General features: G+C 42.4%; 3 protein-coding genes across 3 annotated transcripts; all 3 read right to left on the bottom strand.

Moving 5' to 3' along the window:
* Positions 1-9,381: 9,381 nt before the first annotated feature.
* LOC128735928 (uncharacterized) lies at positions 9,382-10,302 on the bottom strand. The gene has a single exon (XM_053830409.1). The coding sequence runs from the start codon at positions 10,300-10,302 to the stop codon at positions 9,382-9,384; it is 921 nt and encodes a 306-aa protein (XP_053686384.1).
* Positions 10,303-11,012: 710 nt separating this feature from the next.
* On the bottom strand, positions 11,013-12,170 carry LOC128735927 (uncharacterized). The gene has a single exon (XM_053830408.1). It carries the CDS (start codon positions 12,168-12,170, stop codon positions 11,013-11,015), a length of 1,158 nt encoding a protein of 385 aa, XP_053686383.1.
* LOC128735926 (uncharacterized) lies at positions 12,167-12,973 on the bottom strand. The gene has a single exon (XM_053830407.1). The coding sequence runs from the start codon at positions 12,971-12,973 to the stop codon at positions 12,167-12,169; it is 807 nt and encodes a 268-aa protein (XP_053686382.1).
* Between the last annotated feature and the right edge of the window lie 14,762 nt (positions 12,974-27,735).

Here is a 27,735-nt window from a genome sequence, read left to right as displayed (position 1 = left end):
TAACTTTTGAACCCTGAAAAGTCCGATTAGTATGAAATTAAATAGCGAACAATGGGACGCCTAGACCTTCCATTTGACACTAAGATCATTGAAATCGGTCCAGCCATCTCCGAGAAATGTTGGCTGAATGAAAAGCGTTCCACACACACACACACACACACACACACACACACACACACACACACACACACACACACACACACACACACACACACACACACACACACACACACACACACACACACACACACACACACACACACACACACACACGCACGCGCGCACACCACACACACACACACACACACACACACACAGAAAATGCTCAGTTTTCGAAATTGAGTCGCATGGTATATAACACTCGTCCCGCTAAACTTTCTTTCGATTTTCGGTTTTTCGAGTGATTCCTATACCTTTATATTATATTTTCATATAGTAGAAAGGCAAAAAGGAAGGAAACGATGTGTACTGTTCAATATTATAAGTTCTAATTTTGCATTCCTCTTATTTACTGAAACAGTGACTAAAATTTTCCCGTAAATTTCCGAGCTAGAACCACTGATTATAATAAGAGTCTTCCTACTTTTTTCTAACGGAATATGACTCAATTGTCTAAAATAGTCGCCTTTACTCATCACAGATACGGCCGAACCATTGTCAACTTCCATTGCATAATCCTTATTTTCTATGTTAACATTCAGGAGACAAGGTTCGCATATATTATTAACTGATTTAACCATATAGTTAGGGTAATCACCTGATTCATTGTCGCTAATCGTGTCATAGTCAAGTCTCAGCCTTTTGAAGTAGTCGTGAACTCTCTAAGTTTTCGGCATTTCACCGAATCTCTTTGGCTATTTTTAAACCGGTAACAATTCTTTTGTATGTGCCCTTTCATATTACAGAAATGGCATACAAAATTTGTATATCTTCCCATATTAGACCTATGATTCGAACGCGACCTTTCCCTATAATATCCTCTCTGATATTCGTATCCGTATCTGTTTCTACTGCGTGACCTTTCCCTGCCTCGATTTTCCTGATAACCATATCCATTTCTTTCTTCCCTATTCTCTAAACGGTACCTGACTGAATGCACATTATTTTCTTGATTTATTGCCTGTACTGTAGATGTAGCCATTTCTTTATTTTTAATAATTTTCTCAGCTTTCCGTAACGTCAGATCATCTTCTTGAACTAATTTTTCTAAGACTTTCTCATCATACACGCCAAATACTAATTGATCTCTTATTGCCGAATCCCTGAAGGCACCGAAATCACATCGTTCTGCAAGCAATTTGACTGCGAGAATGAAATTTTCTCCTGACTCATTCGGTCTTTGCACCCCTCGTCTAAATCTTAGTCTCAAAATTATGTCTGATTCCACCTTGTCGTACCTTTCCTTTAGTTTATTCGTAATCTCCGCATAAGTCAGCCTTTTCAAGTCAGTCGCGGAAACGCGGACATCGCGATGTGCAGTTTAGCTCATCAAAGACAATCATGCCACAAAAACCCATGAAAATGTCTTTCTTTCGTCCGTCGTCTACATTATTACATGAAAAGCAGTATTCCAACCTCTCCACATAATTAGAAAACGAAGTACTACCAGGTACATACGGGTCAATAGTGCCAATTAACGACATGACTGCACCAATATTTATGAACTAAACGTTGGATAAATCACGTACCTTTTGTAACAGCAGACAATTGTATAGAATTGTGATGGCCTACAAAGTAAACAAACGTATCCTTGTTCACTTCTTTTATTGCCTTTGATCCGATGTCCTTTTATTTTCCCTTATCCTTTTATATGCTGCACCCACAAAATCAGTGTCGGTTACGACCGACTTTTGTACAGCTGATTCAATGGTTACACCAAAGAAACTCCAACAAATCTGCTTTTTATCCTTGTCGCCACTAAAGGATTCTTCACTAGGCGTAGGATAACTGGAACAATGTCTACTTTCGACGATCACCGATTATAAAGTGATCCACTTTATTCCATACTTCGAACACAAAATCTTCGTTTGACATTTATGTTTCGAATAACATAGCCAGATATCACGGGTTGGAAGTCCCCTACCCTAAAGCCGAGCCCAGGACCGAGACAACTAACAGAAACATTGGCAACGGAAGGCACGACTGGGTCGTGAGGGTGAGGGGTTTCCATGATGCATGGTGTAGCGCGTCTCGGTGGTGAACTGTGGTCAACTCTCAGTTGTGAAGTGGTATCAGGTATCAGGTATCAGCATCTTTGGCTCGGGCAGCACGTTCCTCACAATCATGTGGAAGATTTGTGCCTTACCCATCTTGCCCGTGTCATCATTTACCTGATGAGGACGGGAAGGAAAACAGGAGGAATAGGAAGGGGTGGATGAGGAATTTGGACAAACACAAACACATACATACCGAGAGATTTTTGTACCCCCGAGGGGATACTGCAATCCTTGGTAGTTAACTTATCAATAGTACACCAACTGGGGGGTATACTCATGATAAATAAGAGCTTATAGCTCAATACCCCTTTCGGTAAGAAACATCAAAATGTCTTGTAATTTTAGTTTCCTAAAATCCGATTCATTTAAGACGTAGGATACAAAGATCCTATGACGCAATTGTGCTACTGCAGGGCAGTTGCAAATTACGTGATATGGTGTACCGTAGTCGGATTACATAAATTTTACGCTGGATTTACGCTGAATCGTAGCCATATGATAATTTAGTCTGCAGTGACCAGTCAGTGATCTGACAAGAATACTGCAATTTACCTTTCAGTGTTGCAAAAGAAATTTCACAACCTTCTCACAAGGCTTAACGATGAAACTTTTCGTTTGACGACAAGTTTCAAGATAACGTTCATGTTGAGATGAAAGCCAAGATCGAATCTTTTGTTTTATCCAACATGCCGCAATTGATAAAGCAGGTTCCGGTCCGAAAATCGACTTTTCTGCTCCAGATCTTGCTAGTTCATCAGCCCATTCATTTCCGGTAATACCAGAATGGCCAGGAACCCAAACCAGATGAACGGCATTTAGAATGCTTAGTTCTTCTAATTGGGTGTGGCAGGCGATGACTGTTTTAGATTTAGAATTAGCCGCACAAAGGGCTTTTATAGCGGCTTGACTGTCAGAACAGAAGTAGATAATCTTGCCTATCAGTTCTTTCTGAAGTGCAAACTGAGCTCCGCACATAATTGCAAAGATTTCATCTTGAAAAACGGTGCAGTGACTACCCAACGAATAGGATTCCTCCAATTCCAGTTCACGGCAATAAACACCAGCACCCGCGCGACCTTCGTACAAGGAACCATCGGTATAACAGACCACATAGTCGGAAATTTTCCTTTCCATGTAGCCTGACATCCACTCCTCTCTAGGAGGAAAGTCACTTGAGAAAGTCCTATACGGGAAAGTACGCATGAGCGTTACATCGCTAGGAGCAAGGGCAAACTTGTCCTCAGCAACAATTTGCGACCACAATCGAGTATGACCAGTGGAACCGTCCACAGACTGCCAAAGGCCAATCGCGTGTAGTCGATAAGCACATATTAGTGCCTCTTGCTTCAGGTGAAAGTGTAGAGGTTTAATATTGAAAATAGATTCTAGGGCGGCAGTAGGAGTTGTAGTAAATGCACCAGGCATTGCCATTAAACACATCCTTTGAAGATGGTTTAGCTTTGTCTGGACAGTCACAACCTCCCCTCTCTGCCACCATACGCCAGTATTGCTCTGACAACGACCGTGTATATCCAGTGTATGTATTTGGGTTTAATCCCCCAAGAGTTGCCAATTGCTCGTCTACATTGCCCAAAGGCCATGCACGCTTTTTTAATTCGGAAATCAATATTTGTGGACCAGTCAAGCTTGGAGTTGAGAATCAACCCCACGTACTTCACCTCGTTCACAACATCAACATCCGAATCGTAAAAGTGCAGAGCGCGAGCTCCATTGGTATTTCTACGTCTTGAAAATGAGACGATAGATGTTTTGCCTGCTGTGTTAAGTCAAATAATGTGCTTATGCACATTCCAACTACTAGGAGGAGATAGTCATCCGCAAAACCATATGACGGATAGCCTAGACCATTGAGTTTCCTCAGTAGGCCATCCATACAAGAGGTGAGAGCACGTCACCTTGAGAACATCCACAAACACTTTGCTTCCAAATGCTTGCTTGCCGTAAGGACGAAAAAAGCAATCGGTTACTAAGCAGAACAAATCTATCCACTTTATGATTATTGAAGGCACATTATGATAACGAGCAGCCTCCAAAATGGAAGCGAAAGATACGTTATCAAACGCACCTTCAATATCCAAAAAAGTTCCTAAGCAAGATTCCTTTTGTGAAAAAGCAACCTCAATTTCATCCACCACATCATGTAATAAAGGGGTTGAAGACTTGCCACTTTGATAAGCATGTTATGCTGAATGTAGAGGAACTTATACTAAGTTTGTTTTGCGAATGTGGTGATCAACAATCCGAGGTGCAAGAAAGACGTTAGACTGATTGATCTAAAACTTTTTGCTTGCATGTCGCGCGTCCACCTTTAGGAATAAACTTAATGGTTATTTCACGCCATTGAGTTGGGATGTAGCAATAGCAATACAATGTAGCAATAGCAACCCAATAGCAATACTACACACAAACATCCTTCTCAGAATGTGTTTGAAGTACTTGAATCCTTTTTGCAGTAGAATAGGGTATATTCCATCTGTTCCAGGAGATTTGGATGGAGAGAAGCTGTTCACGGCCCACTCAATCGCTTCAATTGTGACAAGTCTCCGAGCAAAAGTCCGAGTTTCGAACTTCAGCTTCCACACAGCCTGGAAAGTGACTATAAAAGATACATTCCAGGATTTCATTGTCATTCGAACAGTATTCGCCGTTCGGTATTAACCTGATAATCTTTCGATTTTGACAGTATTTTATTAGGTCGACTTGCCTTGCCGAAACTGGAAACGTTGCTGCAGAACCTGTGCCAGCTCGTGCGAGCTGAAGATCGTAGAGCCTTTGCATAGGCTTTCCGGGTCTGCTTGAAAGGCTCTACGCCATCCCTACGACGTCTATTCCAAGCTCTCCTGCATCGTTTCTTTAGTTCCGCGAGATGAGAGTTACACCATGGTGTCCCTCTAGTCGTTTTAATAGTTTTTAGCGGGCAGGCTACTTCGAAAGCTTCCGCAATAAAAGATGTTGTAACATCTATAGCCACATCCAAGTCGATCGATGACTCAATCGTCGGTTCGAATCCTTGAAATTTCGTCGCCAGTTCCTCCTCAAAGAGTTTTCAGTCGGAAAATCTCGGATTGCGAAATGTTGCAGCGTTCAAGGAGACACCCAGATGATCAAAATATATAAAGCAATGATCAGATATTGGTCTCTCATTTGAAACATGTCATTGTTCCAACTCATGACTGATCCTGTTAGAGCAGAGTGTTATATCTAACACTTCCTCTCTAGCAGCTCGTATGAATGTTTGACAATTGCCAATGTTGAGTATTACAAGGTTGGTACTACTCAAATATTCCATCAAATTGATATCCGAGCTGCCCCAAATGATGTGATGGGCATCGGCATCACTGCCTACAATGAGCGGAAGCCCATTCGATTGGCAGTATCTCACCACATTTCTGAAATCGTCGCTGGGAGACGGTTCATCGTGTGGTAAGTATGCAGAACAGTAGACATAGCGCCTATGGACATCATCCACGACGAGTTCTACTGTGACTGCACAAGTATCTCGAGTAGTCAACTCAGAGATAAGGCATGCACTTATTGACCTATGCAACAATATGCATGCCCTGAGCATCAAACGAGGATTTGTCAACCAGTTTTGCTGAAAACAGCAAAGTTCTGGTTTCCAGTATCCATCGAATGGAAGTACCCCTTGCGAAAATATGGCTCCTGAACCAATGCGATGGAGACAGAGCCATTGAAAAGTTTTTCGCATAAATACAAATTTGCTGCCCGTTTGTGTTGAAGATTTATTTGTGCAACTCTAACTATTTGACTAGCGGAGTATATGCATAAACAATCTCCAACATAGATCAGACAGCAAACTGTAAGCGATGCCAATTATGTTGGCCAGAACGCCATTCAGTCATCGGCACGGAATTATACCTTGACTTAGGGGCTCCTGATATGCCGACTCTCACGGCAGGATCAGGTCCCGTGGCTCAATTTTTGCCCAAACGTACAATTCAGCACCAACCGCCAAAAGGGCATAACTGCAGATTATGTAAACAGACCGATTGAGAGTCTTTCTCTCTCTGTGCTAAGCCAGCAGAGAAAATAACTCTCTCCCGGCGTGCCCAGACCCCGCAGCCACACCCTCCGAAAAACCGGTGCCGAATTGCATGATTAGGTAGCCGGAAACCGCACGGCGAGTGTTCCACCTTCTCTGTCTGCGTACGACAACCAAGGTGGAGGTAGAGATACGAGTTAGACAACAGAGGTGATTTATTTGCACATGTTCACTCATTTGCCAGCCAAAACTGTAACATTGGCAACGGAAGGCACGACTGGGTCGGGAGGGTGAGGAGTTTCCATGATGCATGGTGTAGCACGTCTCGGTGGTGAACTGTGGTCAACTCTCAGTTGTGAAGTGACATTGGCACATTGTACAAGTAACAAGTAACATTGGCAACGGAAGGCATGACTGGGTCGGGAGGGTGAGGAGTTTCCATGATGCATGGTGTAGCACGTCTCGGTGGTGAACTGTGGTCAACTCTCAGTTGTGAAGTGAGCCATCTTACAGCACTTACTTACTTAGGTGGCTTGCCGTCCTAAGGCAAAGCCTGTTAAACAAAATTTCTCCATGTAACTCGGTTGAGGGCTACCGCTCTCCAATTCCTCGGGCACCGAGTACTCTCCGCCAGATCTCGCTCCACTTGCTCTAACCATCTTGCTCGCTGCGCTCCTGGTCGTCTTGTTCATACCGGATTTGAGGCGAACACCATCTTTGTAGGGTAGTTGTCCGGCATTCTTGCAACATGTCCTGCCCATCGTATCCGTCCAGCTTTAGCCACCTTCTTAATACTAGGTTCGCCATAGAGCTGTGCGAGTTCATGGTTCATCCTCCGCCTCCATACTCCGTTCTCCTGTACGCTGCCGAAGATCGTTCTTAGCACTCGTCGTTCGAAAACTCCGAGCACTCGCAGGTCCTCCTCGAGCATTGTCCATGTTTCATGCCCGTAGAGAACAACCGTTCTAATAAGCGTCTTGTACAGGGTGCACTTTATACGGGAACTTAGTCTGCTCGACCGCAATTGCTTGTGAAGCCCATAGTAAGCACGGCTTCCGCTGATAATACGCCTCCGAATCTCACGGCTGGTATCATCGTCCGCGGTTACCAGTAAGCCAAGGTAGACAAATTCATCGATTACCTCAAACTCATCGCCATCGATCAATATACTACTGACCAAGCGGTGTCGTTCGGCCTCGGTTCCGCTGGCCAGCATGTACTTTGTTTTAGACGTATTTACCTTTAACCCAATCTTTTCTGCTTCGCGTTTTAGTCTGGTGTACTGTTCAGCCACCTATGTTCTGCCACATATGTTCTGCCGATAATATCCATGTCATCGGCAAAGCAGACGAATTGACTAGATTTGTTGAATATCGTGCCCCGCGTGTTGATATCCGCTCGGTTCATAACACCTTGTAGCGCTATGTTGAACAGCAGGCATGAAAGACCATCACCTTGACGAAGCCCTCTGTGTGATTCGAATGAACTTGACAATCCACCCGAAATCCGAATACAGTACTGTGTACCATCCATCGTACATTTAATCAGTTTGATGAGCTTCCTGGGGAAGCTGTTCTCGTACATGATTTTCCATAGCTCTTTCCGGTCGATGGTATCATATGCGGCTTTGAAGTCAACGAATAAATGATACGTGGGAACTCTGTATTCACGGCCCTTTTGGAGGATTTGCCGCAGTGTAAATATTTGATGCGTTGTAGACCGACCTTCGACGAATCCGGCTTGATAAGTTCCCACAAATCCATTCGCAATTGGTGATAGACGGCGGAAAATGATTTGGGACAGCACTTTATAGGCGGCTTTGAGAACGGTGATCGCTCGATAGTTCTCACAGTCCAACTTGTCGTTCTTTTTATAGATCGGGCAAATAACCCCATCTTTCCACTCCTCCGGTAGCTGTTCCGTATCCCAAATTCTAACAATTAGTCGGCGTAGACAAAAGGCCAGCTTTTCTGGTCCCATTTTAATAAGCTCCGCTCCGATGCCATCTTTTCCAGCTGACTTGTTGTTCTTTAGCTGCATGATGGCCTCCTTAACTTCGCCTATCGTTGGGGCTGGCACGTCTTCCCCGTTTGCTGCACCGTCGAAATCGCTTTCCTCGCCGCCATGGTTCTCTGCCTGGGCGCCATTCAGGTGTTCGTCGAAGTGCTGCTTCCACCTATCGGTCACCTCACGATCGTCCGTCAGAATACTGCCAGTCTTATCCCGACACATTTCGGCTCGCGGCACAAAGCCTTTGCGGGATCTGTTCAGTTTCTGGTAGAACTTTCGCGTTTCTTGAGGACGATGCAGCCGCTCTAACTCTGCATATTCCTCTGTTTGTGTCTTTCCACGTTCTGACGTGTGGCACTGCGTGTCTTGACCGCCCGCGCAGCGTTCTGCTCACCCATCACCCTCCTACATTCATCGTCAAACCAATCGTTCCGCTGATTCCGGGCCACATGCCCGATGGAGCTCTCCGATACACTGATGACGGCCGTTTTGATAGTGTTCCAACAGTCCTCGAGAGGGGCTTCGTCCAGCTCGTCCTCTTCCGGCAGCGCAGCTTCGAGTGAATGCGCGTAGTTTGCGGCGACGTCTGGCTGCTTCAGCCGCGCGAGATCTAACCGGGGCTGGCGTCGGTACCGAATGTTGTTCACAACGGAGAGTCTTGGGCGCATCTTAACCATCACTAGGTAGTGATCCGAGTCAACGTTAGCGCTTCGATAGGATCTGTTTGTTCTTTGCCGAAACTGGTCGGCGATATGGTTCCAGTTAACCGAAACTGGTCGGTTAAGTGGATCGAGAAGAAGGGGATGTGAGACACAGCGAACGAATTTGATACGAGCGATTGTCTCCGTGATCTTTATCGTACTGAACATTTATTGCTCTCGTTAGTATTAGCTGAGATTGATTGGCATTGTATTATATTGAGTGTAAGATTGATTGGAATACAATGTATATATATTTATAATGAGTAAGGTATATAAGCGGTATGCATTTATGTAGTTTTAAGTAGAATAATTATTAGGATTTAGGATTTAGATTAATTCTTTTAATTTTTTGCATGTTTAGATTATTAGGTTCAAATTTAATTTCGAGGAACGCAACATCCTGGGCCCCGTTGAAGCGTAGCATTCAAAGTTAAACTGGTTGTTTGAGGATAGCTGTATATTCTGCAGCACAATTTTCGATGGGCAAAATGCAAAGTTCTGACGTTGCACGACGTCGGGTTCCATTCTGCGTGCGTACATCTACGACTCGGGTGATGCCATCAGCCCCAGGGTAGACAGTAACCACTCGTCCTAGTGGCCACCGTTTTGGTGGTACGCAGTCCGTTTTTATGACGACCATCGTCCCGACAGCAAAGTTAGTTATGGCACGTTGGGTTGCCTGAAAGCGAGAAAGGCGATTGAGTGGCTTTTGTTGATAGTCCTGCTCGGGAAGTTGGAACGGTGACTCTCCAATTAAAAAGTGCCCAGGAGTGAGGACGGAGAGGTCACTAGGATCGTTCGATAGTGGAGTCAACGGGCGGGAGTTAATGATGCTTTCAGCTTGGGCAATGGCTGCGCGGAAATCATCTAAACGGTACGGCGTCGTTTTCATGATGCGAATGAGGTGATATTTAAATTTCTTAACTGCAGCCTCCCATAAACCGCCGAAATGCGGTGCCCGTGGCGGAATGAACTGGAACTCGATTCCACGTTGCAGGCATTCATTGGCCCAAGAATTTGATGTAAACTGCTCTCGATACTGTCGTCGCATCTTCCGTAACTCGCGCGCGGCGCCTACGAACGATGTGCTGTTGTCGCAATGTATGATTCGAACGCGTCCGACACGACTCACGAAGCGTCTAAGCGAATTGACGCACGCAGCTGCTGATAACCCGTCGACGATGTCCAGCGCTACGGCTTTAACGGCGAAACATACGTACACGGCGACCCAGACTTTTACCGATGCGCCTCGACCTGCGAGCGGTCGAACGAGAAACGGCCCACAATAGTCTAGCCCTGTTTGTTCAAAGACCTTCGATGGAGTAATGCGTGCAGCTGGTAATGGAGCCATGTATTGGTCACATGGATGAGGACGCCAACGGGAGCATGTCAAACATTGGTGCACTGTTCTACGTGCGAGTTCTCTTCCACGTACAGGCCAGAATCGCTGGCGAATGATTGACAGTAATTGTGCAGGTCCAGTGTGTAGTGTTTGATGATGGATGGATCTAGCAATCAACCGAGAAAAGTGATGATCATACGGTAGTACCATTGGAAACCGAGTATCGAAGCTTCCAGAGAGATTGGCTAACCTGCCTTGAATCCGCAATGTCCCTTGTGGGTCGAGCATGAGGTCGTAACTGTTGAGTGGTGACTTGAGATTGGCTTTCTTGAGAGAGGTTTCACCATGACCTTTCCCCTCGAGATAATGAATTTCACTGGGAAAGGACGCTCGTTGAACAACACGAACTAACGATTTGAGCGCCTCATCATATTCGTTCGGCGATAGAGCACCGGTAAGTCTGTTTTCCGTAGTCGATTTACAGTTACGCAAGAATCGGCGACAGTACGAAGTAACCTTGAGTAAGCGAGCCAGGTTCGAGAATTTTTCTATTAAGCACTTATTCAGTAGTGAACGCTGCTAACACAGTGGTTGCCTTACGCTCCAAAGTTAATTGTTCCGATGCCATCGATGAAAGCGTAGTAGTTTGCTTAGGCCAGTGTTCACGGTCGAGAAGCAGAAACGGTGGCCCGTGCCACCAAAGAGTATTATGTTGAAGTTCATCGGGCTGGAGTCCTCTCGATAAGCAGTCGGCAGGATTGAGTGCTGTAGGACCATACCGCCACTGGGAGTCTTGGGTAAGTCGATGAATCTCGGCAATACGGTTGGATACGAATATCTTCCACTTCGACGGGGGTGAGCGAATCCAGTGCAGAACAATGGTTGAATCGGACCACAAAATTGGTTCCAGCGAATGTGGTCGTCTGAAGAATCGTATCTATCAATTGACATCCCAGACGGGCAGCGCAAAGCTCTAACCGTGGCATAGTTTCGCCACTTTTTGGAGAAACACGAGATTTGGCGATGAGTAAATTACTGAATTTTGGACCATTTGAATCGCTTGCAACGACGTAAAGCCAAGCTCCATATCCTTTCTCTGAGGCGTCAACAAAACAATGAAGTTGGTAGTCGATTATACCAGTGCCTAATACCCAACGAGGAACACGAATTTCCTGCAGCACATCGATAGACACTCTAAAGGATAGCCACCAGGATCGTAACTCTTCGGGCAATTCGTCATCCCACTGGAGATCTTCCAGCCACAACCGTTGTATAAACATTTTAGCGCTTATAACAATCGGTCCAACAAGACCCAGCGGGTCAAACAGTTGTGAAATTTCGGACAATACTACTCTTTTGGTTACCTTTTCAATTGTGGATAATTGCGGAATGTTGAACCCAAACACATCCGCAGTTGGAAACCAGAGGAGTCCGAGCGTTTTAATTGATGGCGAACGATCCAGTTCGAGTTGCGGTTGCCTTTCCCAGTGTTCCTCTGGAATATCTATAATGCACGCAGTATCATTGGAACTCCATTTTCGTAGAGAAAATCCAGCACCATCCAACAATTCGATGAGCTGCCTCGCAATTTCTTTCATGTCTTCGATGCTGTTCGCGCCGGTGAGAAGATCGTCGTCATAAAAGTCTCGCTTTACTGCCTGTGAGGCTAGCGGATACTCCTTTCCATCGTCATCGGCTAGTTGGTTTAAGACTCTCGTGGCAAGGAATGGTGCACACGAGGTTCCGTACGTTATGGTGTTCAACTGGAAGGCCTTCAAAGGTTCTGACGCATCATTCCGCCACAAAATTTGTTGGAATTGGCGATCATCTTGATGAACCATGATTTGGCGGTACATTTTTTCAATGTCCGCCGTCATGACGTAGCGGTGTATACGAAAATTGATAATAATGGATAATAAAGCTGGCTGTACTGTCCAGTAAAGAGTAGATCGTTTAGCGCAATACCGTTACTGTCTTTACATGAACCGTCGAACACGACTCTTATTTTTGTGGTTGTCGAGTCGGGTCGATGATTGGCGTGATGGGGCAGAAAAAACTGGGGCAACGCGACGCGAGTCTTCATCTCTTTCATGTGGCCAAGCTCTTCATATTCGTTCATGAATTGAGTGTAACTTGTTTTCAAGCATTCGTTCGTTTGCAATCGTCTTTCTAAAGCAGTAAATCGGCGGGCGGCAACGGGCCAGGAATCACCGATCTTTTGTAGTATCTCACTGCGAATCGGCAACCGCACGATGTAGCGCACGCTTTGAGTACGGCTGTGAGTAGTTTGGAAATGATTTTCGCAATGTAGCTCGTCAGGAGTGAGAGCCTTCCCTTGATCGAAGTCTTCGACTTGCCAAAATTTCTTCACTTGAGCGTCTAAGGAATCCAGTGTAGATACCAGACATGCTGTGGGTGTCACGGCATTTGTTGGAACTGTACCAGCTATGAGATAGCCTAACGATGTTTTGTAAAACATAGGCAAATTGTCTGCCAATGTGAGTTGCTCTGCTTGAAAGAAGAATGGAAATAACTCGGCTCCGATGATAAGGTCAATGCCGTGGCTTACATTGAACTGAGGATTCGCCAGAGGTAAATGTTCAGGAATCCTCCAGTCACTAATGTCAACGGTGCTAGTCGGCAGATGAACAGCGAGCTTTGGCAGAACTAGACATTCCATTGCAAAGTTATCCGTTTCAAAACGAGATGAAAACGTGATTGCACATGTGTATCGAACGTTAACGATGGCTTGGCCAATTCCACTCACCGGCACGTTTACCTTTTGACGTTTTGAATTTGTCTTTCACTAGCACTAGTGCCGTAAACAAGAGCACAGTGGAATCACTTACAACTGTTTAACATGGAAATGAGACTATACCGCGCGAAATGCAGGGAGGCGCTGAAACCGGAGGCGGTACGAACGAAACCGACGGATTGACCGAAGCGACAGCGATGTCACTGATAAGCGATTCGCGGGACGAGTGTGACGGCAGATTATGAACGCATGGCTGGACCTTACACAATGTAGCTTGGTCCTGGTGGTAGCTTGCCGGAGCGCTTGACGTGCACAAAGCGGTAGATGGTTGAAGGTGAAGCAAAGTATGGTGTCTTTTTTGGCAATATTTGCAGGGCCCACTGGTGCAGTGTTTGGAAAAATGGGTCGACTTGATGCAGTTAATGCATAAATTGTTCTTTTTTACCAGCTTAAAGCGTTGCTGGGGGGTTTTTCCCCGAAAAATTTCACATTGGAATAGATAATGTGCCTGTTTGTAAGCAGCACACTTCAATCGTTGTTCAGATGTAGAATGGTTAGAGGTAGCACGTGAATTTTGAGGCACAAGTTCGGGAACAGGCGAGGGCACTACAGGAGCTACAGGCAGTTTGGCCGATAACGAACCTTTCAATTGATAATACATTGTTTGAAATTCTGCACGCTCTTGATTGAACTCGGGCTCATCAGTGCGCAGCACATCGAGTTCTGTTTCAACGAGCTCAAATTCTTCTCAAAGGTGATCTAATTTTTCCAGACGGAATGGCACTTCTGCAGCTCGGGATGGATCATAATTTTCATTGAATTCCTCAATAAGGTGAGCAGTTCCAAGAATGCTGATACGTTTAGCATTAAGCTGCTTAAGTTGCCTTGCCTTTTGCTGCCTCGTCCTGAGGCCTCTCGTGGAACTATTCATGACAGAAGATCACTCACCTGGTCGCACCGTACTTAACCTCAACTCAAGCTACGGTGTATTAGTAGCTGAATAGAAAACTAATCCCGGCTCGAAGAATTACGTAGAGACGGCACTGATGCAGCACAAATCTGGTACACAGGTGATTTTGGCCTGTACGATGGCAATGGTTCCAGCACGATCTGTAGTAGTAATAGGCCTCGATGATTTCTCGACGACAGCAACAGCAGCAACAGATTCCGACGACAGCAACAGCAGTAGCAGATTCCGACGACAGCAACAGCAGCAAATGATTTAGCACATCCGACAGGTATCACCTTCCGCATATAGTTTCGGTTTAACGATTTGAACACGGTCTTGTGCGTACTGGTACAACCGGCAGAATTTTCACAAAACTTCACTTTAATCCTAGATCCGAGACACGATCTAGAAATCTCAACGATGGTATTTCCGCGTGCTTATGAGGCTTAGACGAAACCACGTTTTTCTTGCTCACAATGGACACAATAGCTATTTGTATAGCAATGGCGCACTATTCACACGGCACTGGGACGTATGGTTTCACGCGACATCTGTTTCAGAACATCTATAACAGTGCTAGTATTTATGAAACTAGTTATAATGAGTTTCTACTGAAATTTTTATGCATCTTGGATTTTTTATCAGAATTTTTCGAATTTTCTGAGTGTTGAAAAATCGTGAAACGCTATTAAGTTAAACAACTCAATTTTCGAACTCTGTATTATTTTTCTGGATTATTGTTACGCAAAGAACATAAGATATTTCATCAAAATAAAAAATTGGACAATTCCATACAGTTGAATGATGGAAATCGTAGAAACATTCAAGGTGAGCAAGGACACACAAGTGAATTAGTACATTGGCGATATTTTACGCGAGTTTCCGTTTTGCAGTCAGGCATCTTATACGTTTAATTCCATCATTCCATTCTGGGGAATGTTTCACTCCTGGATAATGAATAATAAAAAGAACACTAATCCAATTTAATTCTACCAGGATAATTTGCCAATGATCGCACAGCTAAGCCCCTGTGTTTTTAGTTTTAATGATATTTTCTAAACAAATAATTACAAATAGACAGAAACATGAAAATCTGAATCACGTATAAAATATGTTCACATTACATGGCCATTTTTACGAAATAAAAAAGCTTTTCGTGGAAAAATATGCGATTTTTTGACAACGCTTGAATGCCCAATCGCTGAACACTTCTGAACCCGTATTGTCCTATAGTTGGACACTTATTGTCCAATGGTTGGACATGCAATATAAAGCACCGACCTTTAAGTTATTTTGATAGCTCACTATTAAGAATGAATACATTTTAAGATATATCGGCACCAACTACTCGAAAGGGCCAGTCTGCAAAATGTAAACAAACCGAGTGAGGGTTTCTTTCCCTATCCTATTCCAGCAGAAAATAACCCTCACTCGGTTTGTTTACATTTTGCAGATTGGCCCTTTTGAAAAGTTGGTGCCGATATTCATTAACAGTAATCAGCAATTAGTTAACATGTTACTAATTTAATTACAATATGTTTCTTAAGGGATGTTAATTTCCCCTTCTAATCTACGATGCTCTTATCCTTCATTTCTGTTGCTTTCCCGCAAATTTTTATCTTTTTACGGTTCCCTCGAAGCATACTTATATTTCCTGCGGCCTAATGGCAAGATCTGTTTTTTACAAGGGTAACTATGTTTGTTTCTCTCCTGGTTACTCGAAACAAATTTGTTAGCAAGATAATAATCTGAAAAACTGCGAATATCCGTTTCCTTGCAGTTGAAATAATGCTCCATTCATCTTCGTCTTATTATTGAAACTTTATTTATAAAAGAAATCAAATTATAATATTTAGAATTTTTCAAAAGTAACAATAAAAAATTATTTAGCTCTCAAAAAATATGAAAAACTAGCTCGTTGGCGAGAATTTAGAAAACAAGATATTTTCAACGTTTTATAAACAAATTGTTTCAACCCAATATTATTCTACAATATTCATAGGAGTATCTAACGTTTGCTATCAGTACTATTAACACCGGAACGATTCGGCGATTCAAACTTTTTAATTTTTTCTGTAGTCTTTAGACTAAAATGATGATTTTTGTGAATACCCTTTTTTTATTAACGAGTAGGGAAATCTGCTATCAGACACCTGAGAAGACAACTCAGGGAGTCGGGTTTGGTATCCCGACCCCCCCTACTGGGGCGTGAGAATCCAGACCCACTAAAACCCTACTCGAGTCTCCAGCCTCAATCCTCCCTGGCACCACCTTATCGGTATTACTTCAGGGAGGGGCTATTGTGCTTAATGTACACTCTTAGATAACTACTGGACTATGGTAGTTAGGCTGTTTATTCGCCGTTGATCGGCTTTCCAGCGGTTTTGTAGCTCAAGTATGATCTGGGTAGCAGCCGCATTGACCGCTCCCCAGACGTCCGAGCTAGAACACATCCTTTGGATTAAGTTATCCGGAGTAGTGTCCTGCCCGCTCACTGCCTGCATGTTGCTTCTCACGCCCGCGAAACGAGGGCATATGAAGAAAGCATGTTCTGCAGTTTCCTTAACTTCCACGCATTCGGGACACGCGGGGAACTCCGCATGCCCAACCTTGTGCAGATACTGTCTGTAACAACCATGTCCCGACGGAATTTGTGTAAGCTGGAAGTTGACTTCGCCGTGGCGCCTGTTGACCCACCCGGATAGTTCCGGGATAAGTCGATGTGTCCACCGACCTTTTGTGGAATTAGACCATGCCCGCTGCCATGCGGTCATCGAGGCCGATCTTGTGGTACTCCGTATGCCTCTAGTTCCACGTAGGTTGAAGCACTCTACGTCCTCGCTGATGATGATACCAATAGGCATCATACCCGCTAAGACGCAGATTGCGTCATGTGAAACTGTGCGATACGCACTCGCCACTCTTAAGTACATGAGACGATAGGTGCTTTCCAGCTTGGATAGATAACTTTTGGTACCTAACGCCGATGTCCACACCGGCCCGCCATACCTGAGTATGCACTGGACCACGTTGGCTAATAGCCTTCGCTTACTGCCATATACCGCAGAGCTATTAGACATCATATAGTACAAGACAATGCCGAGATAGCTGTGGAAGCCTTCTTGCAAGCACAGTCGACGTGGCTCCCGAACTTGAGCTTATCGTCGACCATAACTCCCAGAAGCTTTAAGGACCGCGTTGACGAAATAGTGTAATCCCCGATGCTGATCTTTGCTTGCTGCATCGACTTGCGGTTGTTCACCACGATAACCTCCGTTTTATGATGCGCTAGGTCCAGTTTCCTGGATCGCATCCAATCTTCAACAATGCTTATAGAGTGGGCAGCCGTCAACTCTACCTCTCTGATAGATTCAGCATAGACTTCCAAGGTGATGTCATCCGCAAAACCGACAATCACCACCCCTCTCGGGAACTTTAGCTTCAACACCTCGTCATACATGACGTTCCACAACACCGGGCCCAGTATGGAACCGGGGACGGGGACACCAGGAGGTTTTCCCGGCTTCGGCAATAGGACCAGGTTCTGTCGCTTCCATTTGTCCGGGAAGTGGCCAGCTTCCAGGCATCTACTCATTGCTGCCCCGAATAATTCGAGAGCCTCCAGAATAGCCGCTTTAATGGCTATATTCGGGATTCCGTCAGGTCCCGGTGCCTTGCTCACCTTTAGGGATTTAGCGATCTCAATGAGTTCCTCGTTCGTAACCGTTGCTTCCTTCCCGACCTCTAAACCGCCGTCGCCCACGTTACTTTGGATGTTCGGCACGGAAGCCGACCATCCTACGCTATGGTCTGAGATACTGGAACGTCGGCCGTGGGACGACTCAGCGGCCTGAGGCCAGGGTCTTGGCTCGTGGCGCGGAAAGAGGCCCTCGATGATCCGCTCCAGCATCTCAGGCGATCGCTCTGCGGGCGCTATCACGCCCTTGGTCTTTGCCATTAGGACCCTGTATGCATCACCCCACGGGTTGGGCTGGAACCAAATGGCCGAAACACAAATGGCCGAATCACGAATGGCCGAAACACAAATGGCCGAATCACGAATGGCCGAAATCCTAATGGCCGAATTCCAACAACAGTCACAGAAGGCCGAATCACGAATGACCGAATCGCGAAAGGCCGAATCACGAATGACCGAATCACGAAAGGCCGAATTTTCCCGCAATGCCTAAATCAACAAAATTTTTATTAGTCATTTTGTGAGACCTTACACATTTTGAATAATTTTTTTTATTTATTTCTCTTCGCGAATTTGAAACATCCCCCTGAAAAACCTTTAAAATGTTCCCCTCTATTGCCTTTTGTGCCACTCGCAACTCTGTGATAATCCGCGTCATTGATAGGTGAAGAAAAAAGCTTTTCGCAAAATTCTATACCTTAATTTTAGGAAAACAAGACATACTCTGCGTCTTATATTTTGTTTTGGTTGATATAGTATAGATGACTGATAGTTGTTTCTTTCCCTGATTTATTATAGGGTTCCCTGCGCGAATGATTTAGATTTATTATAGGGTGCGAGGCCTATTGTTTGTGTCAGTAGCAAATGTTTCGTAGATTCAGGGCGAGAAGCGCCGGCCACTGCGGGGGGGGGGGGGGGGAGTAGCCCCCCTCCCGCAGATACCGCTACTATTTAGGTGCATGTATTTTCCTAGGTTTACTGTCTATTAGGGATTATCCCTTAGTTAAGTCCGAACGAGCGGCAGTGAGTAAGGACAGCATGTACTCAACGTTTGTGCAGGTTGAAGGCCATGAATATTTTCGGTCGAATATGACATTCGGCTATTTGTGATTCGGCCATTCGTGATTTGGCCATTTGATATATTATGCCATTCGTTATTTCGGCCATTTGTGATTCGGCCATTTGTGATTCGGCCGTTCGTGATTCGACCATTAGATATATTATGCCATTTGTTATTTCGGCCATTCGTGATTCGGCCATTTGTGTTTCGGCCATTCGTAGGTAATCCGCAGCACGGGTTTCCAGGAATCTTTTCCTGGTGATCTTTCTGGCTAGACGATGTAGACGACGAAATTGCTTCGTGAAAAGCATTTTGATCAGTCTGTGCTCTTCATCTTGTCTTTCGATAAAATTTGAAGCAATACGTATCAATTGCTTCTGTCAGGAAACTATAGAAACAGCTGTTGATTGGCTGGAATTGACAACGCAATCAATGATGAAAAGGACAACGATGCGTTATCTAACGTGTTTTGACTACAGAAAACACTTTGTAGCCAACAGCAGTGTTCTATGTCATCATGGTTCCGCAAGATTCCGAAAATAATTTGATTTTCTCATCATCTCCACCTACTACTGACTTAATTCCGAATTTTATTTACCATCATCGGAAGTATCGGACCTGATGAACACCTTGTCAAAAACATCAACCTTCTATCTCGTCATAGTTCGGAAATATCACCAAATGAATTAAATTTCACCGTATACTCCATCTAGTGGACTAGTTCCAAACTTCAGTGTTCGTTACCAAATGGGTTTTGGCTTTACACACAACTTTGTAGTAGATAGTAACCTTCTAGCTCATTACGGTTCCAAAATATTCCTAAATGAATTTAATTTCTTCATTATTAGCGCCATCTAGCAAATCAGTTCCGAACTTTGTTGTATATCACATGACGTGTCTTAACTAGATAAACAACTTTGTCGAAAATCGCAATCTTCTATCTCTACACAAACTTGAGCTATTACCCGCCGTGTACTCAGTACACGACGCGACCGCTTGTGTAACTTTTTTCATTTCAAAAAAGTTATGTTAGTGGTCGCGCTGGTGTACTGAATATACGCACACGGACACACTATTTTTACAAGCATCTTTCGACCACTTTTGTTATTTCTTTTTGCTATATTTTGGAATCATTGGAAAGAAGAAGAGCAGATCTTCGAGAACAACCAAAACATGGTATGATTTGATTAAAATTTTGATGATTTTTTCGTGTTTTTCGAAAACGCGTGTACTCAGTACACTAGCGCGACCGCTCTATGGTTAACAAACAAATGCGTTAGAGCTGTCAAAAGCGCGATGCGCAGAAGTGTTGCAAGTAAGCCCGGTGTTGAAAGTATCCCCGGATGACGGTATTACCATGTTTCTAGTAGCATAGAGCCGGGGTGGTGCTTACCGCATTAAAAATTCCACTCCAATGTACTCGGTCCTAGGCTACTCGTCGCCAATTCGTTGAGCGTTTCGACACACGCAAGTTAGCTTTAGGCTGGTCGAGCGATCTAGCACGTTGAGCCGCTCTGTTTCTGGTGTCTTTTCAAACAGACACAAAAATAGTTGTATTTTCAAATTTTGCAATTTGGAAATTTGAATATTTCCAGCCGAATAACCACGATCTTGCTTATTGATGTCCGTATCAGTGGGCAGTTTGCTTTTAGGTATTCTATTACTCCAAATAGTTCTCAGTGTATATGCTCCTCTCGAGTGGAGATATAAACCATTGGAGTCTGATAGAACATATAACTTAAATCCCCATTTATGTGATTTGTTTGATAAATCGGAAACGATAAAAAAGAAGAAAAACAAAAGTTATTTATATCCTGAAGGATATAAATAACTTTTATTTTTCTTCTTTTTGATCGTTTCAGGTATTCTACTAAGACGCTCAAATAAACATTAGTTAATTTGATACATCGGGTTTTTCATTTTTGATGCACACATTTGATGACCATTACACAAACTTATTGAGTGGTATAGATTAAAACTTGTGATTAAAATGGTCTATGATAGATCCCATTTTGATTAATTGTCTTGCTTATCAAGATTTTATAGTTAAACTGCAAAATTCGTCGGGTTTCATTGAATCTGTTTCGTGGTTATAGGGTTATGGTATTCAAATACCATAAAATGCAAAAATGTTTTGTGATATAGCTATAAACCGCCATATTGCAGCTCGTCAAAAAGGCGAACTGAAAATTAGGGCATAAGTCCTATAAAATGTCCTCCCATACCAGTGCCACTGCATGTTTGTATATTTTTCATGGCATATAAAAGAAGCTAACGTGGCCTGTAACAATAGTTTTTAGCTTACACTCGAAAACAATCAATAAATAAAACGGAAACAACACAGAGTCAAACTGCCAAAAAAAGTTGACGTTAATGCCCAACCCCACCAATTGGCGGGGTCAGTTGCTTGTTCAAAATCGAACAATTTCCAAATTTCCTTTTTTACTTTGAAGTACAACTTATCACCTACTCACCAATAATGTTTTCGTTCATTTATTCCAAGAAATAAGCAATTTACAATTTGAATTTTACTCTACAGAACAAAATAATTTTTTTCTCAGTTTTCTGGTATTTTTCAAGTTTCACACGAAACATCTGTTTCAAATTAACGTAGTAAAACAAACAAACCATTCGAATAGTTAGATTAGACTATAACAAGAAGGTATGGGTATACGTCAACATAAAATGAATAACCATAGAAGTTTTATAAGGATTTTACTGAAGCCCACCAATTGGCAGGGTTGGGAACTAGAGGGTTAAACAGCTTCTGGTGGATTTATCTCTAGTGTCGATCCAGCATATCTGTTTTTTGGTATGTCAACAAATTCCAGGAATCAAAAGCCCGTTGGCCAGGAAGAAGCCGTTAGTGCAAGTTGCTTGAGATGTGGGTCCAATCCAATTTTGAATGACACAAACGTTAGTTTCGATGAATCAGTTCCTTTCGCAACCAAACGAGCAACCTCAAAAGTATCATCGTCATTAAATTAAAACAGCGAGATACTACTTTAGTAACATCAGCATTTGCTATTGTCGGTTAGAAACCAGACAAATAAAGCCAACACTTTCCTGTGTAGCTTAAACTTTATTGACCTGCTAAAATCCTACTTAATCCTACTTTAACACGGAACAAAAACTCTTCAAACCCTACACTTTCACACGAATAGTTCTCTTCCTCGCGGCGTCGCCGCCGGTATTTATAACAGCTCTTAATTGTTCGTAGTAAGAAGTACTAGAACAGCTGCTGAGAAAAAAAGAGAGTAGAGTGGGACTTTACATTAATTCTATGAGAGTTTCAGGTGGCGCGCGAAACCCCTCACACATGTACTACGCTAACTCACATCGCCCGATTCGACGTACAATGTTTGTTATGTTCCATGCCCAAACGTTTTCGCTTGCCCCTGAAACGGGCAGAGAAACAAACTTTACAAAACCGCACCGAAAGGTAAAACTTTCGCTGTCGCGGAAGCTTCGGTCAATGCTAGCGTTTGTCAATGTTACCCGTACGGGCGCGCTTCTTGGCACTGACGGTGCACCTGGACGGGGGGAGGAGTAATGGAAGCAACCGACAAATCCGTAAAGTCGATCGTGCTAGTGCTACGGTCTGCTAAATCACGTACAGCTTTATCACTACCAGCGCGCCGACGTTTAACACCCAGTTTCGGCCAGGATGTAATATTTTCGGCCTGTTCATTTCGATTTTGCGTTAAACGATCAACTTTTTCGCTCAAAGATCCGACTGTTTCTACTAGCTGTTGGAATTGAGTCGATATGGCAACATTCATCGGCTGATACGACACGCAATTCAATTTATCAGCCAGATAGGCACGAATATTTCTACCTTTCAAATCTACTTTGCAGGCTGGGCAAATAAATATAGCTCTGCCCTGGGGGAACAGCTCTTTGTGCGCGGCTGTTAAATCCACAGCACTGCTGACCGATATGAAAATAGGAATCACAGAAGCTGCAGTGCACGGGCTCCAGATCATTGATAGGTAGCTGAAAGCTGACATTCTCCGCACAGTTTTTATCCATATTGCTGTCGGGTGCTTCCATTTGTAATTAAAGAACCGGATTAAAAGCGCTCGTTCGTCTGCAGCTATTTGCGATCAATAACACTGTCGAAATTGAGAGCACAGTCAATGACACCGATAAAACTTCACTATGAGCGGGTAGATAATCGCCCCAACAGATTGCAATTTCTTTACGGCGAGACGATTAAACCTAGGCAAATTTGTTATCTGTGTTGGAAAAGTGGTTATAATATGATTCTGTATCGATACGCATGTTTGTCGTTGCATTGGAAGTGTAGTGCAAAGATGTGCTATTGCTAAAATGGATTGAATTGGTAAAATCCCTTCAACGCGTTGCAACGTGGAGGAACCATTGGTAATAAAAACAATCTTTAATTTCTGTAAGGTAGCAGGAAAGCAATTTGTGTTCTTGATTTTGTTAAATTGTTTCCATATGCACCTAGAAATAACTCTGAAATCTATTGAGGATTGAACGATTTTATACAAATTATGTCTAAGCAAAAGTTGTAGATAATTGATTTCTGAACGTAAAAAAATATGCACTAAAAAAATATTTTACCAAAACTTTGAAAATAAAACTTCAAATCAAGCTTTCAAAAATATACCATTTTTGAAAACTTTTAATTTTTTTTTTGGAAAAATTGGAAGTAATTTGCAAGCTTTTAAAAGTTATCCTGAGATGGAGCAGCTTTCACGGACGGACTTCGTAGAACAACACTTTCATGATTTTTTTCTAACTTGGGATTTTTCAAGTAATATATGAATTTGTAATACAAATAACAATTCTTTAAGTTATTTACAACAAAATTGGTTATAAAATTATTTTTCTAAATGCAGCCGTTTTCGAGATATTCGGAGAAAAAGTTAGATTTATTTCAATTTTTTATGTTAAACACGTCTTTTTCATATGTTACTCCAGTTGCTTTACTGTTTCTATAAAATTTCTAATAACTACATTTAATTTCCTACAATTTATCTGAATACATCTTATTGATTCAACCTTTCGCTTTTCAGTTGCGGGTATTTTAAAAACTGTATTCGAAAAAACTGGACACACTGATTAGCTAGTAACTTTTTGCCGCGTGAGTAAGCATAACAGAAATTTTGACTAAAAATGGTTGAAAGTATGTTGTTTATATCGGTAGAGTTCTACCAAAATAAATTAAGAGATTACATTGATATCTTTGGAACAAGAGAAAGTACGCAAAAATTTTGGGTACTGTCTTCGAAAATCCAAATGCTTCTCATCGACGAAGCAACAAACAGCTCAGAATCGAACACTCCGTATTCCAAGTAGGGTTTATTTCTAATTCCCGTCGTAGTAAGTAAAGCCATTCTAATTTTCATCATTTGTTGGATGGATTTAACGAATAATCCAAAAGTTCTTGTGCTGATTTGGCTAAAACACATTGATCTTCCGATCCGTAAATTTTGAAATCACTGAAAAGCGATTATTAAAGCCTATTATTGAAATTACGCAACTGACTTTATTTCTTAAATTCGTCGTACCGTTTTAAAATCCATCCATCAAAATTTGTGATTGTCCGAAATAAAAATCACAACAATGTTTACGAAGCTAACGCGCATGTATTTGTGTAGTACGGCATGACAAATGTTATTCTGCAAAATTTCAGCAGGTCCCTGGCTGTAGAATAACGACAATGTCTTGTGTGAGTTATTTTCATTTATGAATGACGGAAATTAGAACGATTAGTCGACATTTTCTTCTTCTTCGCACGAAAAAACGTTGAAAATTTGGCTGGCAGGACTTCTTTAATGATAAAAATACTTTAAATAGATCTCAGCTCACTTTGATTGATCGCGTATGATAGATAACAAACTAAAATATTAGGGAATAGCTAGTTTTGCATTGTGTGTCATAAAAATGCTGATATTTTTAATAATTTGTGTTGGATAGGACGGGAATAGGCAATTACGACGAAGCCACAACATACATACGTTCAAAAAGCATCAGACTACCAAACGGTCGTCGACGGCGTTTACTGCGCTGTCCAAGATCATGCCGAACGGCTACGGTCCTAGTAGCAGTAAGAGACGCCTGATGGCCAGCGTTGCCATGTCGGTGCTACGGTACGGTGCACCAGCATGGGCCCCGGCTTTGGAGAGTAAGCGAACAAGGTGTTCAGGCTGTTGGCATTGCGCGTTGCGTGCGGCTATCGTCCCGATCAGACAAACATAACCAAATTATAACAAATCATGATATTCTGTTATGACGGTATTTCTAACATAATTTGATATAATTTTGGTCTCGTTAGTAGTTAAAATAACAAAACTTCTAACAGAACTTCTTAGCAGCAGTAGCAGAAATGTAACAAAATTTGTTATGTTTTGAACAAAATTATATCAAAATTTGTTATGATATTTGTAACAGGTTTTGTTATAATTTTGTTAAAATATAACAAAAACTTCTTTGCCTTTATCTGCTATATCGACATTTTATTTCGGCTAAATTGCCAAAAATAGTACAACTATTTATCAGGAACATTCACAAATAGCACAGAAAAAAACTTTCATGCATTTGAAAAATCGTTCCGGCCGCGGCCGGGGAATTGAACTCACGACACATCGCACAGAATGCAACAGTCTTAACCTCTGTGCTAGAACTACTCTTGAATGAAGGTAGATTAAATGCATATATGATTTGGCCGATAGCTCATTCGGGGTTGTCAGTTTTTGCTTCGAGCTGTCTATAAATAGAAAATAAGCGTTCAATCCAAAGCCAATCAAGAAGACGAAGAAATTGAATCATGATATGTTGCGCCACTTTAACCGTTATGTGTGCGACAAAAAAAAACACCTTTAGCAGGGCGAGAAGGGTACCCGGGTACCCAAAATTGATATTGTTATAACATCGACAATTTTAAACCGATTTTGATGAAATAGATGTTATTTGATTCGTTAATTTATCTAGTTTTGAAATATCTGGCCATTTGGCCATTAAAAGACATACGGGGCCCGAAAATCCGAAATTCCGACAGAGTGTCCGCTGTGAAGTAGAGAACTGATTGTATTGCAGGAAAATCTGTCATGCGGATATAAAAACTCTAAAAATTCATACAATGAACTATTTCATATAATCAGATGAATCAGGTTGGCCATTCCGGAGTAGGTTCCTGTGGAGTCATGGGTGGCCAGTCTAGGATTGGAGGTAAAACCTAGCAGTATGGGTATCAAAGTTCTTGGAATTAATTCGGTAGGTGATATTTTTTACATTTCGATGTATTTTGATTGGTTATTTCCAAAATGGTTTCTACGGGGTCACAGATGATACCGCAGGATTTGAGATAATGCTTAGCATTATCAGAACAGTTGCGCGAGTCTACAAACTTAGCAAAGATACTGATTTTCTTTTGGAGGAAAAAAAACACGTCTTTCCTTGTTGTGGGTTGAAACCCGACTGACTAATATGTATTTTCCCTATTTTCTACACGATCTACTTAAAGCTACCCTAGCCTATCAAAACCTAATTCTAATAAAAATAAAAAGGAAAACCCTAAATTCCTGAAATAGGAAAGAAAAGAACCTAACTCGCCTAGTCGTGTTCGCCTTGGTCCTCGCTGCCTTCGTTGATTCCCCGAAAACGATCACCCAAACGGGCGATCGTAACTCAACGTGATAATATCCAGATACCCGTTCACCGCTGGTGGAATAATTATCAGCTACTTCTCACGCTCAGCGCCTTGCGTTGCCTTTTCGATTCCTTATCCTCCCACGCAGAACGATAATTTATTCTCGATAGCTAACGTCTTTTTATTTCGTCGCTCCCGCATCCTGTGACTACGCTTGGCAGGATGCCATTATTTAATTTATTTATTGACATATGTAACGTAAGGCAAAGCCTTTTGAATTGTTACAATAAGATTTGATCTCGAATTTAGTTGGACTACCAAACTTATTTCTAAATTGATATTTATTCTAAGTGATATTGTGTTTCCTCTACTTTAAATTAAGGGAATAACTATGTGCTGTTGAGCCGTGCAAGCAACTGACGCTTAAAAACTCTCGTGCTTGAGCTCGATTTTATCGAAGTTGGTAGTGAGTTCCAATGGACAATGCCTCTAACGAAAAGTGACGAACTGTAGTCTCTGGTGCTGTGACGCGGCACGGAAAAATTTCTAGTTCTCAAGTTTCCTAGGGGTTGCAAAATAGTAAATAGATATTCAGGTTTCCTAGTATAGTTAATCTTAAATATCGATAAACAGGACCTATATTTATAAAAATCTGAGAAGGTGCAACCTAATAGCGACTTGTGTAGGTGAGAAACGTGAGAAAATCTGGAAAGGTTGTATACGTATCTAACACATGCGTTTAACGCCATTCGAAATTTATTCAAGATTCCTACAGAAGTGTTAGCGTAGAGTGCATCGCCATAAACAAAATGAGGTAGCAATATTGATTTAAAAAGCTTTAACTTAGTTGATGTTTGAAAATGTTTAGTAGTCAAATTGAGCTGCTTTAGCGTTCCATATATTTTACCACACTGGGCATTTATGTGAGCTTCCCATTTAAGCTGAGATGTAAAAATGACACCTAAGTTGGTAACTTTGTCAAAAAATTGAATAGGTTCACCTTGTAGGAATAACTGAGGAGGAGTCATGTTGTTAATATTTTTAGCAAATAATACAGCCTTTGTTTTACTCGGATTGATCGACAAAAGGTTTGTATTGGACCATGCAGATAATTTGTTTAGATCATGATTTATTTTGCGAGCAACATCATTTAGACCAGAGTCACCATTAGTACAGCAGTATATTTGCACATCATCGACAAATAAAGGAATAGAACAATAGTCCAAATTAGTCGGAAGGTCGTTAATAAAAAGCGAGAATAAAAGTGGGCCTAGAACAGATCCTTGAGGGACCCCAGACAAAATTGGTTCAAGGGAAGATAAAACCTCATTACTTGAAACAGCTTGATACCGATTTGTTA

This window comes from Sabethes cyaneus, chromosome 2, assembly GCF_943734655.1.
Source record: "Sabethes cyaneus chromosome 2, idSabCyanKW18_F2, whole genome shotgun sequence".
Taxonomy (NCBI): Eukaryota; Metazoa; Arthropoda; class Insecta; order Diptera; family Culicidae; genus Sabethes; species Sabethes cyaneus.
The sequence above is the reverse complement of the archived record's forward strand: the minus strand, read 5'-3'. Positions and strand labels throughout refer to the sequence as shown.